General features: G+C 48.4%; 1 protein-coding gene across 2 annotated transcripts in view; it reads right to left on the minus strand.

Moving 5' to 3' along the window:
• Positions 1–19,696, minus strand: part of SPCS2 (signal peptidase complex subunit 2) — a 35,372-nt gene that overhangs the window by 14,389 nt on the left and 1,287 nt on the right. The window contains exon 2 of one of the 2 annotated variants that reach the window (XM_089659837.1): positions 1,022–1,117. The exons of the other annotated variant lie outside the window; for it this stretch is intronic. Coding sequence (XP_089515963.1) covers positions 1,022–1,117 — 96 coding nt within the window. The remainder of the gene's footprint in view (positions 1–1,021; positions 1,118–19,696) is intronic. 2 annotated transcript variants of the gene reach the window in all.

Genomic DNA, 19,696 nt, shown 5'->3' on the forward strand with positions numbered 1-19,696 from the left:
GTAACAGCCAAACTTGCAATGCCTCATGGGACTTGTAGTTCGGCAAACAGCTGGAGGGCCACCAGTTTAATACCTGTGGTCTACAGGTATCACTCAGTAACTACAATGCAACAATGTATCATTATATTGTATCTACCATTTTATTCACATGTAGATCAAAGATGTGACCTTTGATCCTCATGACAACCTAGAAGTTTTTTTTTGTTTTTTTGTTTTTTTTAGAGTAAAATGTTACCCACCCTAATAAACCCCTTCCTCCCCTTAAAGTAATTCTAAAGTCTGAAGGGTTTTTTTTTCCCCCAACTACTTGACTGCTGGGTACTTTCACCCGCTTCCTGCCCAGGCCAATTTTCAGCGCTGTTACGCTTTGAAAAGACAACTGCGCGGTTAAGCAACACTGTACCCCAATTACATTTTTAGAGAGAGATCGATCGATAGAGACTGAGACCGAGAAAATGAATGAGAGAATGTGCTAGCTTTTGGTGGTATTTAATCACTACTTTTTTTTTTTTTTTTTAGCTAAACAAAAAAAATAAAAGTCCTTAGTTTCTGTTATCAAATTGTGTAAATAAGTAATTTTTCTTCTTCACTGATTGGCAGCACTGATGATCAGTGCCCAGATTATCAATGTAGATGTCCCCTGTGTGGATTGTCGCTTACCTGCTCTACTCTCCTCATGCACTTTCAGCATAAGGAGAGAAGTGCCAATAACCAACAAATCCTAAATACAATGTGATTGGACACAGTTGATCACAAGGTAAAGGGCCACTGTGACTAGCTCTTGACCACGATCTGTGATCAGCTGTGTCTGAAGGACAGTGTGAACCCGATGTGTGCCAAGGGGGCACAGGGTTCTGGGAAGAAGCAGTCACAGAATTGGATGACCGCACTGTAGCGGTCATTCTCTGCATTAACCATCCTGGTGGTATTCCCGAGTGTGACTCGGGGTTCATTTCAGTACCAAAAGCGGTAACCCCGAGCAACACTCGGGATTACACTGCAGCGATCCCTCGAGCCTTACCTTGTCCTGCGATCCCGCGAGGTCCTCCCGCTGTGTCCTCCGGCCATGTCCGCCGCCGATACCGACATCCGTCTTCCGGGTTGCGTGTCCTGCGAGCTTCGGGACGTACGGGGGGGCGGAACCGGTGGGAGATTCAAAAAAGTAAAAATTTGACACACAATACATTGTAATCTCTTAGTATAACATCACTGTATCAAACCATTTCACATACATTTTGTCCCGAGTGCTTTGTCCTGCGCCCTGCCTGCATTTTTACTGTTCTTTCTGCCTGGAAACTGAGAAACGTCCATGGCGTCCAAAAAGCGGTTTTAGACCGGCTAGAGAACAGCGATAGTAAATCAGAACCACTTGCAGAATTGAGTGATAATGATTTGTGGGGGAAATTCCTCATCAGACACTGAAAACGATTCTGCGACTTTGCTCAGTGATGTGCGAACTTGGCGCTATATTTCACATTTCAGTATTTTTGGTTTGATTATATTATTGAATTAAATTATTATTTTTTACAATTATTTATTATATTATAATTTACAATTTCGCGTTTCAAACTTTATCACACCCGGGATGTTTACTAAACTCTCGTTTGGACAGATTTAAGTGAGTCATTCCTAAGAATTACAGACCTACAATATAAAACAACAAATTTCCACGCAAAACAATGTACAGCTTTGACATTCAAAAGTATTGATGTTAGACCGCTGGGGAGGTTAATGTTAAACAAAAAAACAAACAAACAAAAAAAAACCTAAAAAAACACCAAACCTTAATGCATCCCCCCCCCCCCCATACATACCTGAGCTCAATCTCAGTCCAGCGATGTGCATGAGAGCAGTGTCTCTCCCTCCTCATAGACTGAGGCAACAGCAGAAGCCATTGGCCCCTGCTGCTGTCAATCACAGCCAGTGAGAAGGGAGCGGGGTGACAGGGCCAAGCTAAGCTCTGTGCTGTAAATTCATGCTGGCAACTCAGTGAAGTCTAGAATATCAGAATCATTATTGGCTACATACTTAAACACGCTGGTAACTATCTATTGCGTTTCAGCTATGACCGCCAAAACACAGATTGCTACCAGTGTGTTTTAAAATGTAGTCAAAAAAGATTTGGATTTTATAGACACCAAGTTGCCGGTTTGAATTTATTACGGATCTGATCATCTGAGTACCAGTCCTCAGCCATTAGAAGCTGAACTTGCAGTCGAGCTTGGGTATTGTTTATCTGACAGGGGTTCTAATCCCCCTCCACAACACAAAAAAGAAAAGAAAAAACAAAAAAAAGTAATTTTGCCATTACACTTTTAATGGCACAAATTATAGATCTAAAATACCGTATTTTTCGCTCCATAAGATGCACTTTTTTCCCCCCAAAAAAGGGGGGAAAATATCAGTGCATCTTATGGAGCGAATATGGAGCGGCCGGTCCGGTATTTCCACCACCGCCGCGTCAGAATACCGGGCCGGCCGCTCAGCTCTGCAGCGGGACCTTACCTGTTCCTCTATCCAGCTGCGCGCTGTCTACCCGGCTTCTGTAGTGTGAGCGCTCGGCATGACAGCCGGGTGCCAAGTGCGCATGCGCGAGAAGCGGTGCTCTTTGTGAATGGTAAGGCGGTACCTGGGACACATGACAGGTCCCAGAAGCCGCCGGACCAATCACAAAGCGCAGCGCTTCTCGCTCATGCGCACTGGGCACCCGGCTGTCATGCCGAGCGCCCACACTACAGAAGCCGGGAAGACAGCGAGCCGCTGGATAGAGGAACAGGTAAGATCAAAGGACAACTCCGTGGAAGTAAGAGCGGGTACCTGTCAAATTCAAGTACCCGCTCCCCCCCCCCCCTCCCCAAAGGTCAGCAGTCATCTCCTGTACCGTGCCCGCAGTCTCTGGTCATCCCCTGTACCGTGCCCGCAGTCTCTGGTCATCCCCTGTACCGTGCCCGCAGTCTCTGGTCATCCCCTGTACCGTGCCCGCAGTCTCTGGTCATCCCCTGTACCGTGCCCGCAGTCTCTGGTCATCCCCTGTACCGTGCCCGCAGTCTCTGGTCATCCCCTGTACCGTGCCCGCAGTCTCTGGTCATCCCCTGTACCGTGCCCGCAGTCTCTGGTCATCCCCTGTACCGTGCCCGCAGTCTCTGGTCATCCCCTGTACTGTGTCCGCAGTCTCTGGTCATCTCCTGTACTGTGTCCGCAGTCTCTGGTCATCTCCTGTACTGTGTCCGCAGTCTCTGGTCATCTCCTGTACTGTGTCCGCAGTCTCTGGTCATCTCCTGTACTGTGTCCGCAGTCTCTGGTCATCTCCTGTACTGTGTCCGCAGTCTCTGGTCATCTCCTGTACTGTGTCCGCAGTCTCTGGTCATCTCCTGTACTGTGTCCGCAGTCTCTGGTCATCTCCTGTACTGTGTCCGCAGTCTCTGGTCATCTCCTGTACTGTGTCCGCAGTCTCTGGTCATCTCCTGTACTGTGTCCGCAGTCTCTGGTCATCTCCTGTACTGTGTCCGCAGTCTCTGGTCATCTCCTGTACTGTGTCCGCAGTCTCTGGTCATCTCCTGTACTGTGTCCGCAGTCTCTGGTCATCTCCTGTACTGTGTCCGCAGTCTCTGGTCATCTCCTGTACTGTGTCCGCAGTCTCTGGTCATCTCCTGTACTATGTCTGCAGTCCATTAGTTCAGAATATTTTTTTTCCTGTTTTCAGCCTCTAAAACCTAGGTGCGTCTTATGGAGCAAAAAATACGGTAATTATTTTACAACACCCAACAAAACAAAACAAAACAAAAACAAAAAAGTAAAAATTTGTTTCTCAATTTATTTCTTGCCCCGATGTTGTAGAAAACAAAAAGGTTTTGCAAAATTATATTGCCCAAGGAAAGTCTAGTTTTTCCTAAAAACATATTAATTGGTTATCTGATAAAAGGTATCACCCAACAGGCCCACAGACATATAAAAACTGCTCTGGCCCATGAGGGGTGTACAGATACCAGAACAGAAGTGGTTAAGAAATGTACACTTTATTACATATCTCCAGCCAGATGAAGCCGCCCTTGATAGAGATGAAAGTGACTCCGGAGCTTGGCAGAGACCTTTGTCGGTATTATGGACTCGCCATGTAAATGAAATGTGATCTCTATGCCATCATTCCTCCTGGCCTCCATTAATATTGGCACTTAGCGGAGAACCAGCTTCCCGCAATCACTTTTCTGTCCGCCTGTTCTTTGGGCTCTTCGTTGGAACGCGGCGCTTCATTTGCGTGCAAATATTTGTCTGTGATAAAAGCAGCGAGGTGAAAGAATGGGTCCTTTAATCCTCACCCACATGTAGAAGAACCCAAAGGGGACTCTGCACTTTGCTTTACAGGAACCTTCCAGGCAAATTATGACCATTCCGGGGCGAAGTAGCAGAAGCTCAGTATTGCCCGACACTTCCTGAATAAAAGGCCTGGAGAAGATCCATCTGTTCTGAGGGCTGAACTTCTTGGTGATCCTTTATCTGAGCAACGTTCAGAAGGGGTCGGTTACATAAAGATTGGATAATTCCATTTACAGCAAAACTTTGGAAAGTTCCAATTCTCTTGAGGTTCTAAAAGGAAAATCTTTAGTACGTTGGAATGTCATAGCAGCTTCATGTATCATTAGCTTCATGGTGAGTCCGTGTTCTTCCACTTGACCAACTGGAGTGGAGAAAGAAAGTTCTGTGTATGTCATGACTTGGAGCTTACATTGGGTTGAGTACTCCCTCTCTCTGCCCCCCATCGGACAGCCCTGGGTACCCAAGTGGCCAAGCATCACAGCTGTCACAGGGCTGAGGACCCCCTCCTTGCCCCCCTATAATATAGGGCACATCATGGGCCAATCACCAAGCAACACTGCTGCTGAAGAGCTGAGGAATCTCTCTTTGACCCTCAGGAATAATGATGGGTACCTCAGCAGAAAAATAAATTGGGCTGAGAACTCTCTTACTGTCCCATGTGACAATAAAAGGGACCTGAACAGCCCATCACCAAGCACCACTGCTAACACAGGACAATGTGACAATGCTGGGTACCCAAGTACCACGATTGTCTACAGGGATAAGGACTCTTTCCCTGCCCCAATGTGACAATGTTGGGTATCCCGATTCCGCTTTGCCGAATACCACAACAGCAAGAGCTCGGTCAGCACAGTGCAGTGCAAAGGGGTGCTAACAGAGGGTTCTGCGATGTGGAGGGGAGCACACAGCGGGGTTCTGCGATGTGGAGGGGAGCACACAGCGGGGTTCTGCGATGTGGAGGGGAGCACACAGCGGGGTTCTGCGATGTGGAGGGGAGCACACAGCGGGGTTCTGCGATGTGGAGGGGAGCACACAGCGGGGTTCTGCGATGTGGAGGGGAGCACACAGCGGGGTTCTGCGATGTGGAGGGGAGCACACAGCGGGGTTCTGCGATGTGGAGGGGAGCACACAGCGGGGTTCTGCGATGTGGAGGGGAGCACACAGGGGGTTCTGCGATGTGGAGGGGAGCACACAGGGGGTTCTGCGATGTGGAGGGGAGCACACAGGGGGTTCTGCGATGTGGAGGGGAGCACACAGGGGGTTCTGCGATGTGGAGGGGAGCAGAGAGGGTTCAGTGCAGAGGTGAGCAGAGAGGGTTCTGGGATGCAGAGGTTAGCAGGGGGATTGGGGTTCGAAAGTGGGCAGAATGGGATTGGTGTGCAGAGGTTAGTAGAGAAGGGAAGGTAAAGATTTTGCTGCCCGCTCATTTTAAATCGCACCCATGTGCATCTGCTAAAGAGCAGCACATTTGTGTGCGTGTTGGGAATGCACGTGATTTTGCAGGCATTCCCCAACGTGCAGTAGTGTGAACCAACCCTTACCTAGGTTGCCTCGAAATTGAACATAATTTTCAAGGGCGCCCTGACTGGAAAAAGGTTCAGAAACACTGTGCTAGGATGCAGACAGCATCGGCCTTTCTAGTGTATTTCGTTGCTAGGACCCAGGTGGTTATTGCCGTCGAGCATCCTCCATTGACAATCCTCCCGCAGCAGTCCTACAGAAGGGGCTACAGCATAAATGATCTCAGGATTGCAGTACAGACGGGGAACTTCAAATCACACAAAAATCTGGAATGGATGTAAGCTTCTAAAATAAAAACACCCTGGCCTTGAAACTAAACAGCGATAGAAATGTGATATTGTGATGTGGCCAGTTCAGCTCACATGCAGTCCAATGCGTTTTCTTCCTGCGTCAAAAATGCATTGATAGTAGGTTACATGGTTTCCAGTGGCACAGTTCACACCAGCGCGTTCCAGAAGGGAAAAAAAAAAAAGAAAAAGTAGAACATGCCTTTTTTCCTGCAATGAACTGCACTAGAATGCAGTAAAAAAACACCAAAAACACGCTGGCATGCACATCTATTTAAAATAAGAAAAGGAGAGGGGAAATTTGAACCGGAATGCATCAAAAACATGCATACAGAAAAGTATCCGGACTGCTTTCTATGGAGTGAACCGACCCGTAATCTTAAATTTTAGTCATTACCTGACAAGGTACTTTCAAGCCAGCAATAGGAGGCCCACAGACACCCGAGACCTGCCAGCGGGAGGTCCACAGACACCCGAGACCTGCCAGCGGGAGGTCCACAGACACCCGAGACCTGCCAGCGGGAGGTCCACAGACACCCGAGACCTGCCAGCGGGAGGTCCACAGACACCCGAGACCTGCCAGCGGGAGGTCCACAGACACCCGAGACCTGCCAGCGGGAGGTCCACAGACACCCGAGACCTGCCAGCGGGAGGCCCACAGACACCCGAGACCTGCCAGCGGGAGGTCCACAGACACCCGAGACCTGCCAGCGGGAGGCCCACAGACACCCGAGACCTGCCAGCGGGAGGTCCACAGACATCCGAGACCTGCCAGCGGGAGGTCCACAGACACCCGAGACCTGCCAGCGGGAGGTCCACAGACATCCGAGACCTGCCAGCGGGAGGTCCACAGACACCCGAGACCTGCCAGCGGGAGGTCCACAGACACCCGAGACCTGCCAGCGGGAGGTCCACAGACATCCGAGATCTGCCAGCGGGAGGTCCACAGACATCCGAGATCTGCCAGCGGGAGGTCCACAGACATCCGAGATCTGCCAGCGGGAGGTCCACAGACATCCGAGATCTGCCAGCGGGAGGTCCACAGACATCCGAGATCTTCCAGCGGGAGGTCTATAGATGTCTGATGTTACGAGAGGTCTATGGACTTCTTACAATGCCTTTCAGTAGCTCACTCTCATGTGAATTGTGCCAGAACTTCTCATATCTAAGGGATCAGACTTACGAAATGGTACAACCCCATAGTTCATCCATGTTTTTCCCCTCACCAGCTGTCAAATGATCCAAACCTGGATGCCTCCACAGAGACCAAAGCAAGTGTGAATCAGTCCCAAGTCATGTGTTCATTTCCCAAAAACATTCCTAAGCCTAATCACTATGTAAGAAATGTTATAACAGACAGTATACCACTCGTGTGTCAGGAGGAAACGATAGTTGTATTGGCCCAAGTCAATGGACACACTTCTACTCACCCTGTTGATAACACCCTTGACTTTATAAACTCTCCAACACCCCCTTTACTAACAACCTTATCAGTTTCTCACTCTCTTTAACCTCTCTCTCACCAACCAGGAAACAGGTACATGTAGAACCCATCATCAATCGCTATCTCTTTGCCAGTCAAATTAAACTTAAAAGAGGCGCAATTTTGCATTGAAGTCAATTATCATTATTGGCACTTTTTTCTCTATCAGTAGAACACTGATAAGCTCAATTTACAATCGTTATCGGCAGCCTATATATCAATGCATTGCTAATTAAAGGATAAGTTCACTTTTGGAACATGTTACATGTTCCACCCATTTTTAGGGTGGAACATGTAATATGTTCCCATAGCTGCAGTCGCGCCTGCTGCCCCCCTCCCTCTGACAGACAGTATGGGAAAACGTCTCCTCGTACTGTCAGATTTGAAAACAGCCCAGGCATGGGGGGCTCCGCCCACATGGCCACGTCAATCATTCAGTGTTCTGTGAATAAGTGCCTACAAGTCCCGGCAGCCTTAGTGGCTGTCTGCTTGTAGTTTTCAATGAACTACTATGGCGTAGTGAAGCTCCGTGGTAGTTCATTGAAGCTTCCTGTCAGTATATCTGCTTGACTCTACATCCCGCATGGCAAGCAGATATAATGACAGGTCTGCAGGAGACCTGCATGGCATCACCAATCTACTGATCACTGGTGCAATGTTTTCCAGGCTCCTTTGGACAAAAATAATAAATGCACGTTTTTTACCTGCAAAAAAAAAATGTGCATTTATTATTTTTGTCCAAAAGGTGAACTTATCTTTTAAAAGGTAAAAAGTTAAAGGGGGTCACCATGAGGAAGGAGGTCCTGATTCCTCTATATAGATCTTTATATCACTAGAGGGGTCACCAGCAGGAGGAAGGAGGTCCTGATTCCCCTATATAGATCCCTATATAGATCTTTATATCACTAGAGGGGTCACCGGCAGGAGGAAGGAGGTCCTGATTCCCCTATATAGATCCCTATATAGATCTTTATATCACTAGAGGGGTCACCGGCAGGAGGAAGGAGGTCCTGATTCCTCTATATAGATCTTTATATCACTAGAGGGGTCACCGGCAGGAGGAAGGAGGTCCTGATTCCCCTATATAGATCTTTATATCACTAGAGGGGTCACCAGCAGGAGGAAGGAGGTCCTGATTCCTCTATATAGATCTCATATAACTAGAGGGGTCACCAGCAGGAGGAAGGAGGTCCCAATTCCTCTATATAGATCTTTATATCACTAGAGGGGTCACCAGCAGGATGAAGGAGGTCCTGATTCCTCAATATAGACCTTTATATCACTAGAGGGGTCACCAGCAGGAGGAAGGAGGTCCTGATTCCTCTATATAGATCTTTAGTTAGATCACATTTAGAATACTGTGTCCAGTTCTGGAGACCTCACAAGAGAAGATAGAACAAGTCCAGAGACGGTTAACAAAAACGGTGAAAGGTTGGGGGCAGGGGCGGACTGACAACTCATGGGGCCCCAGAGCAATAGGGGATCATGGGGCCCCTGTGTCCTTGCCCAAACTCAAAAAAGCCTATGAAAAAGGTACCAGGGGCATCTCATGGGGCCCCCTACTAACCCCCGGCCCTCGGGCAGTGCCCGAGTTTCCAAAATGGTCAGTCCGCCCCTGGTGGGGGGGATAAAACATTTCAAGAGCGACTTCTGGAACTTACCATCTACAGTCTGGAGGAAAGAAGGGAAAGGGGAGACAGGATTAAGACCTTTAAATATATGAAAAGGGTGGATAAGGTTCAGGAGGGCAGGATTTTCAACATGAAACCAAAATCAAGAACATGAGGACAGGACCCTCTGGAGAAAAGTTCAAAACTAATCCCAGAAAGTACTATTTTACTGAAAGTAGCAGCAGAGCTAGTGAGCCAGTCAGCAGTAAATAGCTACAAACATTCTTGGGACAAACAGATCTATACTCAGACAAAAAAAAAAAAAAAGTTAAAAATAAAATTAAAAACAAAAAACCCAAAACAAACACCTCCCCCCTAAGGGTCTTTTCACACGGGCGTTCCGTTTTTTTTCTTCAGTTCAGTCATGTTTTTTCAAAGAAAAAAAACAGGAGTTTAAATCAGTTCTCTCATCTGTTTACATCCGGTGTTCATCCGTTTTTGGTCCGTTCCATTTTCTTGGGCGGAAGAAAATTAGGGTTTTCTTCCGTTCAAAAAAAAAAAACGGATGCAGACATTAACGGATGTAAAAAGATGCTCATCCGTTTACATCCGCAAGTCCATACAAATACATGGGGGTCTGTTTTTCATCTGTAAAACGGACAGATGAAAATGGACAGATGAAAAGTGGACATATAGAACGCCCATGTGAAAGGGGCCTTAAAGAAGAGGAAAAAAAATAAAAAGGAAGAAGGGCAGACTCGACGGACCATTCTCTCTTTTTCGACTCTCACTTATCTAGGCTTCTCTAACTAAAAGGAAAAAAACTATTTTTTAAGTTTTGGACAGAATGAAGATGAAAACATTTGAGTAGTCCCCAAGACGATAATAAAATGGGGAAATCTTCCAATGAGGACACTCTTGGGGGGCCATCCCAGGTCACTAGAACTAGTTTCCCTTAATTTGCGAGGAGGAGGAGGGGGAGGGAGAAGAAGAAGAAGAGGGAGGAGGAGGAAGAAGAGGGAGGAGGAGGAAGAAGAGGGAGGAGGAGGAAGAAGAGGGAGGAGGAGGAAGAAGAGGGAGGAGGAGGAAGAAGAGGGAGGAGGAGGAAGAAGAGGGAGGAGGAGGAAGAAGAGGGAGGAGGAGGAAGAAGAGGGAGGAGGAGGAAGAAGAGGGAGGAGGAGGAAGGAAGGGGGAAGAGGGAGGAAGAGGGAGGAAGAGGGAGGAAGAGGAAGAGGAGGAGGAGGAAGAGGAAGGAGGAGGAAGAGGAAGGAGGAGGAAGAGGAAGGAGGAGGAAGAGGAGGAAGAAGAGGAGGAACAAGAAGAAGGAGGAGGAAGGAGGAGGAGGAAGAAGGAGGAGGAGGAAGAAGTGGAAGGAGGGAGGGAGGAGAAATTCCAGTCCACTATTGTATTTTATATGAAGTCTTGTGGCTGCAACAATGTATCCATTTGTATCTGAATAAACACATCTGTATCCAAAATGGATACATTGTTGCAGCCACAAGACTTTTCATATAAAATATAATAGCGGACTGGAATTCTTCTTCTGTATTTCTCCCGTCTCTGCAAGGGGCAGAAGTAATCATGGGGTTAAATGCCGGCCATACACAAGATGAAAATCGGCCAATTTGTTTTACCGTTGGTGGCAACGTTGGCCGATCGAACGACCAATTTTTCGGTTTTTTTTACAAAACGGACGATTTTCGACCCATCTATGGCCTACATAACAACTTTGCAGCGAAAGCGTTTGTCTGATTGGATACAAGCGGATTGGGTAAGCCCTCATACAAAGACTGTGTGGTCAGAGATTGTAATGTTTGTGGTGACCCTTACCTTGTAAAGTGCGGTGTAAACTCTAGGCTTTATATTAATAATTTTATAACACATTTTAACTTTTGCGTTCAGTTCTCCTCTAACACTGCAACTGCACAGAACAGTCATTGCACGGAGGGTTTTCAGAGTCATGTGACCACTTTCCCTCCTCCAGTCACTTATTTGAACGTGGCATTCTGTGCATTCATCGCCGCTGGCTCACTGTAGGCCGATATTTACACATCAGCGGATTGTAATCAGTGGTGCAGGTCCTGCTGATTACACAGTGTTGATAATGGCCCGGGGAAGCAATGGCAGCCAACACAGAACATCTGCACTGTATTTAACCATTGCACAAATGTCATAAAGAGTACACACAACTTATGCATATTAAACTGATTGGCCAATCAGTGATCACATGAATCAGGATCTCACACAGAAGTCCCGTACAGCAATCTGTATTCCCAGGGAGCGCGCACAGGCAATGGATGTGGGGTGACGTTTAGAAACGTCCACCCGCATCGGCAGCGCAAGAGGTTACATATGCTGTAAATACATACAATACACTGTAAAGACAATATGTCAGCCCTCCCTACTTCATTTCTGATTACAAATCTCCCCCCTCTTTCACTCTTGCAGAACACTGAGCTGAGAGAGAGAGAGAGAGCAGGCTGCACATGCAGGGGTAGGGAATGAAGCCGAGTGCTCAGGAGTTTCTGTGGGGGCCATGAAATCAGCAACTGAAAAAGCAAGCATCCTTATAACGGAACCGGACCCAGACTGCGCTAGGGTATTTCCGTTAGACTCCCGCTTCCCTGTCCGAACATTATCCACGGACACCACCGCTGACCATACAGGACGAGACAGCACCAGGCTCCTTAAGATAGGAAGTAAAACTGCTTTATTTTAAAACAAACAGAAGATATATACACAGGGCGGGGAAATACAACCAGGAACAGGAAACACATCAGCAGGCTGTCCCATCAGGGGGAAGGGCTGCCAGAAACACCCCCCACCAAACCAAGACACACAATAGAACAATGGAATACACCACCTGGCAATAGACAATACAGGAACACATACATCCCATAATAGTTTGCTGGCAAGCAAGACACAATAGAACAATGGGATGCAGCACCTGGTGCTGAACAATGAACAACCCCCACACCCCACCTATACATGTCTACACAATATCAGGACAGATCACCCTGTACCCCTACCAGGCACAGGGTGGCTTACACATAAGAATATGGGGAGCTGAGATAGAGGTCTCCTCACCTCTCCAAAGGGAGCTGTGCCCCATGGGCCCCCCACCCAAAGTCACTCCCATCACACGTATACTGAACAGAGCCCAGCATGGTAATGTGCTGAGGATGCTGTAATACATAGGGAGTTTTTGGTAGAAGGAATAAAAGGTGAACTAACCCTTTAAGGGCTTGTTCAAACGGACAGCCAGGGGGAGCAGTCCACCTAAAAACAGAAATGTAGCTGCTCAGGGAAGTACATAAGCCGTGGTAAAAATGAAACTGTTGCTTTCGGCGGGCAGTTCCACCACAAAGCGCAACCAATTCAAGTGAATGGGGCCACACGATGGCCTGCGGGAGGACATTTTAACAGGTGGAGAGGAGGTAACATACTGCCTCCTCACTGCTTGTCAAACACCCTCAAAAAATGCATTCCTCCAGGCTGGCAAGAATAGCCGCACGTGTGAACAATCCCTAAGGGCTCATTCACACGGGCGCCCTGCCCAATGTAAAGAGCCCTTCCTTTACGTTTCTGTCCTAGTGCTGAGCTGGGGGCATGCAGCCCATATATGTTAATGGAAGTACAGCCCTGGCCAAAAGTTTTGAGAATGACACAAATATTAATTTTCACAAAGTTTGCTGCTTCAGTGTTTTTAAAGTTTTTGGCAGATGTTACTCTAGTATACTGAAGTATAATTACAAGCATTTTCCAAGCGTCAAAGGCTTTTATTGACAATGACATGAAGTTTATGCAAGGAGTCAATATTTGCATTGTTGACCCTTCTTTGTTTAGACCTCTGCAATTCACCCCTCGAGGATTGACCACAAGTTCTCAATGGGATGAAGGTCTGGGGAGTTTCATGGAGACAGACCCAAACTTTTGATGTATTATTCCCCAAGCCACTTAGTTATCCCTTTCGCCTTATGGTGAGGTGCTCCATCATACTGGAAAAGGCATTGTTGGTCACCAAACTGTTCTTGGATAGTTGGGAGTTGTTCTCGGAGGATGTTTTTGGACCATTCTTTATTCATAGCTGTGTTCTTTGCCAAGGGAGTGGGCTCGTTCATAATTTTGCCTGAGGACCCCACACATGAATGGTCTCAGGCGGCTTTACTATTGGCATGACGCAGGACTAATGATAGCGCTCACCTTTTCTTCTCTGGACAAGGTTTTTTCTGGATGCCCCAAACAATCGGAAAGGGGATTCATCAGAGAAAATTACTTCACCCCAGTCCTCAGCAGTCCAATCCCTGTACCTTTTGTAGAATATATCAGTCTGTCCCTGATGTTTTTCCTGGAGAGAACTGGCTTCTTTGCTGCCCTTCTTGGAACCAGACCATAATCCAAAAATCTTCTCACTGTGAGTGCAGATGTACTCTCACCTGTCTGCTGCCCTTCTTGACACCAGACCATCCTCCAAAAATCCTCTCCTCACTGTCAGTGCAGATGTACTCTCACCTGCCTGCTGCCCTTCTTGACACCAGACCATCCTCCAAAAGTCTTCTCCTGTCAGTGCAGATGTACTCTCACCTGTTTACTGCCCTTCTTGACACCAGACCATCCTCCAAAAGTCTTCTCCTCGCTGTCAGTGCAGATGTACTCTCACCTGTTTGCTGCCCTTCTTGACACCAGACCATCCTCCAAAAGTCTTCTCCTGTCAGTGCAGATGTACTGACACCTGTCTGCTGCCCTTCTTGACACCAGACCATCCTCCAAAAGTCTTCTCCTGTCAGTGCAGATGTACTCACACCTGTCTGCTGCCCTTCTTGACACCAGACTATCCTCCAAAAGTCTTCTCCTTGCTGTGCGTGGAGATGTACTCTCACCTGCCTGCTGCCATTCCTGAGTAAGCTCTGCACTGGTGGTGGCGATCCTGCAGCTGAGCCAACTTTAGGAGATGGTCCTGGCGCTTGCTGGACATTCCTGGGCACCCTGAAGCCTTCTTCACAACAACTGAACCTCTTGACTTGAAGTTCTTGATGATCCAATAAATGGTTGATTTAGGTGCAATCTTAGTAGTAGCAATATCCTTCCCTGTGAATTTTGTGCAAATCAGTGATGACTGTACGGGTTTCCTTGCAGGTAAGTTAATATTTATGTCATTATCAAAGCTTTTGGCCAGAGCTGTACATTGACTGTATGGACTTAACCACACATCTGAGTTTGGGGTGCATGCATGGACCCCGACACAGAGCCTGTACATCCATGACCAAGCATCTGTCCTTGCCATGCAGGAGGATCTGTACAACTGCTGGGTCTCCATTCATTAATATCAGCTGCCTGGACACAATTCAGAGATAGAACAGAAAAGTAAAGGACAGGAGCATGGTTGTGGATACACAGGCTCTGCGTTGAAGTCTGTGCACATGTCTCTGACAAACTCAGCAATGCGGGTGAGGGAATGCCCTTCCATTCACTAGTATGGGCTGCCTGCACACAGCTCAGTGCTAGAACAGAAAAGTAAATAAAGGACTCTTAACATTGTATGGGACTGAGCCCCTGTATGAATGGGCCCCAAGAAAGCCACACGACAGCGGATGGTAAAATGGGCCCTAAGAAAGCCACACGACAGCGGATGGTAAAATGGGCCCTAAGAAAGCCGCATGACAGCGGATGGTAAAATGGGCCCTAAGAAAGCCGCATGACAGCGGATGGTAAAATGGGCCCTAAGAAAGCCGCATGACAGCAGATGGTAAAATGGGCCCTAAGAAAGCCGCATGACAGCAGATGGTAAAATGGACCCTAAGAAAGTCGTATGACAGCGGATGGTAAAATGGGCCCTAAGAAAGCCGCATGACAGCAGATGGTAAAATGGGCCCTAAGAAAGCCGCATGACAGCAGATGGTAAAATGGACCCTAAGAAAGTCGTATGACAGCGGATGGTAAAATGGGCCCTAAGAAAGTCGCATGACAGCGGATGGTACAATGGGCCCTAAGAAAGCCACACGACAGCGGATGGTAAAATGGGTCCCCAAGAAAGTCACATGACAGGGGATGGTAAAATGGGCCCTAAGAAAGCCACACGACAGCGGATGGTAAAATGGGCCCTAAGAAAGCCACACGACAGCGGATGGTAAAATGGGCCCTAAGAAAGTCACATGACAGGGGATGGTAAAATGGGCCCCAAGAAAGGGGATGGTAAAATGGGCCCTAAGAAAGCCACATGACAGCGGATGGTAAAATGGGCTCTAAGAAAGTCACATGACAGCGGATGGTAAAATGGGCTCTAAGAAAGTCACATGATAGCGGATGGTAACATGGGCCCTAAGAAAGTCATATGACAGCGGATGGTAAAATGGGCCCTAAGAAAGGCATATGACAGCGGATGGTAACATGGGCCCTAAGAAAGTCATATGACAGCGGATGGTAACATGGGCCCTAAGAAAGTCACATGACAGCGGATGGTAACATGGGCCCTAAGAAAGTCACATGACAGCGGATGGTAAAATGGGTCCTAAGAAAGTCACACGACAGCGGATGGTAAAATGGGCCCCAAGAAGAATAGTGTCTGATCACTATACAGATGGGATGAATGGCTCTCTAGTAATCTCCGTATCTGTTACCCATCACTAGTAGGGACCAGCTCGAGCATTTTCAGATCCTGGTCTGAACCCACCCATGTGACCAAGGCTGCTGGGAAGCCGTCATTGTACTGGGCCAATCATAAGGGGCCCCTTGTTTACATGCAGCTGTGGGGTGGGGAATGCTGAGGCGGCAAATGATTGGCTGAGTACCAGTGACTGAGAACATGCGGCTCCATATGGTGAGAATATCCGCAGATTGTTGTTACAATTGTATGCTGTGTGTCCACTTGGGCCCCTTCACACGAGCGGACCAATCGGGTCCACCTGCCGGACCCGATTGGATGCTCCATTACTCTTTATGGAGTGGTGGGTGTCAGCGGACACCTGTACATTTACACCCGCCTGCATCTGATCCCGTCCAATAAAAACAGACCGATGGGGATCCGTTCCAGATTGGATGACAGTCAGATGGAAATGGACACAGGTGGTCTGTTTCCACCCGACAGCCCATAGAGGAGAGCAGGCTGTGTCCGTGTCCACTCTACATGACCAAGAGGACCTGTCATCAGCACGCAGATCCACTGACGGCCCACTTCACGTGCCTTATACACATTGTTACGGGGAGGGGCTCCCACAGCACGCAGAACATAGAAATACAATTATTTTAGTAAATATAAACTGCTAAATACCTTTTCTCATCAGCAGTATATAGCAGTCTTTGACTTCTATCAGTGTCCGGCTGAGCACCGATTACAGCTTGTAGGAGGAGTTTTCATTCTCCTCTCACTGTCCTATGAGGCTGCATGACCCCTGACCCTCTGTCCGGACACTGCTGATTACATGCACCCTCCCAAAGGGAAAAAAAAAAAAAAAAAACTCTAGCCATGCACACTAAACTGAGCATGTGCAGAGGGACTCCAATAGCTCTGTACTATCAGCAGATAGATTGAGGACAGTAGAAGGGGAGGATCAGAAAAGACAGGATCAAACAACGTTTACACAATGCAGAGAATTAACCCCTTAGATTCCACAGTGATTATAACATGAAGGCTTTACTTCATATACAGACTGATATTACAGTTGTGCGCAGGGGCGGACTGACAACTCATGGGGCCCCCGGGCAATAGGGGATCTTGGGGCCCCTGTGTCCTTGTCCAAACTCAAAAAAGCCTATGAAAAAGGTACCAGGGGGCATCTCATGGGGCCCCCTACTGACCCCGGGCCCTCGGGAAGTGCCCGAGTTTCCAAATGGTCAGTCCGCCCCTGGTTGTGCGTTTAACCAGCCATAAATAACTGAAGCTGATCGATGGATCGACTTCAGTACAGCCAGCCTGCCCACTGATGGGTCGAATATGTCCGTTCCTGCTGAGCTGCTTGAGGTTTAATCATCAGAAGGAACGGATATATTCGATCCATCAATGGGCAGGCTGGTTGTACGGATGTCGATCCATCGATCAGCTTCAGTACGACAGCCTTTCAGTTTTTTTCATGCGATCACTGCTGTAGGCTAGAGCCGCTATCAGTGATCACTGTGTTCTGCTGGCCGGGAAGGCTCCCTGCCCGTAGAACACAATGGCGCTGGAGAAGGGGTTCCCCCCATCAACAATGACTGTTGATGGGGGAATTGAGTGATTTTCTCTCCTGCAAGCTCTGGTGGAAGCAAAGAAAACGGTATAATCTGTGGGCTGCTTTAGATTTGCAGCTGGGGGATGGGGGGTGTTAAATACATGCAGTTGTGCTACATTTAATCTCCCCCTTGCAGCCCCCATCCCACATAAGTGCAGTGACAAAAGGGTGCGCTTTAATGCCCACGCACTGCATGTATACACCAATGGGTGGCTGTTCCTGTGCTGGGATCACGATCAAACACTAATTGGTAGCCATGGGACTGGATCCTGATCACGTGACCACTTTGACATCCAATCACAGTGGTCACAGATCCTTCTCTGGACGTTCAGAACTTTTTAACCGCCTCCCGCCCGCCATATAAGGTAATGACGGGCCCAAGGCGGTTCTCTCGTTCTGGAAGGACGTCATATGATGTCCTCCCATTCTAACCGCACATGTGCAGCTCAGGGAGCGCGCAATCGGTGGTGCGCTGCGTTCTTCTGACACAGCAGATCACCGATCATGGAAAGAGCCGAAGATGTCGGCTCGGTCATGTGATCAGCTGTGTCCAATCACAGCTGATCACATGTAAATAGGGAAATGCTGCTTATTGGCATTTCTCTCCTCACGAGCTGTCACACAGAGAGGAGAGGAGAGCCGGTAATCGGCATTCCTCGGAGAGGATATGTACACTGATCATCAGTGTAGCCCCAGCAGTGCCACCTGTCAGTGTCCATCAATGCCACATATCAGTGCCTACAAGCGCACAACAGTGCCGCCCAACAGTGCCCAGTGATGCCTGTCAATGCCACCTACCAGTGCCTCCTCATCAGTGCCGCCTCATTAGTGCCCATCAGTGCCGCCTCATTAGTGCCCATCAGTGCCGCCTCATTAGTGCCCATCAGTGCCGCCTCATTAGTGCCCATCAGTGAAGGAGAAAAATCACTTATTTACAAAATGTTATAACAAAAAATAAGAAAACTTTTTTTTCAAAATTTTCAGTGGTTTTTGGTTTGTTTAGCAAAAAATAAAAATCCCCGAGGTGATTAAATACCACCAAAATAAAGCTCTATCTGTCTCAAAAAAATTATAAAAATTTCATATGGGTACAATGTTGCATGACCGCGCAATTGTCATTCAAAGTGTGACAGCGCTGAAAGCTGGAAATTGGTCTGGGCAGGAAGGGGGTATAAGTGCCCTGTAGGTGAGGGGTTAAAGGGAAGCCACGCGGGCAGAAAGGGGTTCATCTGCAGAGGCAGTGGACAGGATTGCTCACACGCTGCAGTTATCATGCTTTACGTCTCATGTAAACCGTGTCCCCCTGCCACGTTCAGTGGGCAGCACCACCACCAAATGCGGACACACTGTTGGTCTGGCATTTATGAGGTGAAGACAGGCGGTGAGGTCCTAACCCCTCGCCATTGTGTACTGCCACCCATTGAGATACATGAGAAGAGGTGGCTGTGTGTCGGGGGTTGTGTACAGCTCCCACGTGTGCTCTGTCATGGGTCAGAACACGTGTATCTCAATGTGCATGATGCAGTAATGTGCCACGACCACATGACAGGCATTACAGGCGTTTGTGACCCGTCCCTGTCTGCTTACATGGGTTGTGTTTGCTGCTTCGGGGGGATAAAGTCCATTCAGGGGACGTCAACCTGCAAAATGCCTCGTCACCGAGTGCCATCTGTGTGTGTTGGTGCAATGTGTACTAAGGGGGGAATCACATGCACCAACAGGGGCCCCCAGAGTGGGATCACATGCCATATTGGGAGCCCCTAAGGCGGGATCACCTGCCCCAACCAGGGGCCCCTACGGCGTAGATCACTTGCCCCTATGGCAGGGATTACCTGCCCCAACAGCGAGATTTCATGTCCTATTGGGGGAGGGAGGGCCCTAAGGCGGGATCACACGCATCAACTGGGGGCCCATAAGGCGGGATCACACGCACCAACTGGGGGCCCCTACGGTGAGACCATATGCTCTATTGGGGGCCCCTAAGATCACATGCCCTATTGGGGGGCCCCTAAGGCGGGATAACATGCTCTATCAGGGGGTCCCTACAGTCAGACCATATGCGCTATCGGGGGGCCCCTAAGGCAGGATCACATGCCCTATAGGGGGCCCCTAAGGTTAGGCCATAGGCTATATCGGGGGCCCTAAGGCAAGACCATATATCCTATCGGGGGCCCCTAAAGCGAGGCCATATGCTCTATTGGGGGGACCCAAAGTCGAGACCATATGCTCTATTGGGGGGGCCCTAAAGCGAGACCATATGCTTTATTGGGGGGGGCC

This window comes from Staurois parvus, unplaced genomic scaffold (assembly GCF_062004578.1).
Source record: "Staurois parvus isolate SC_StPar_1 unplaced genomic scaffold, SC_StPar_1.0 ptg001192l, whole genome shotgun sequence".
NCBI lineage: Eukaryota > Metazoa > Chordata > Amphibia > Anura > Ranidae > Staurois > Staurois parvus.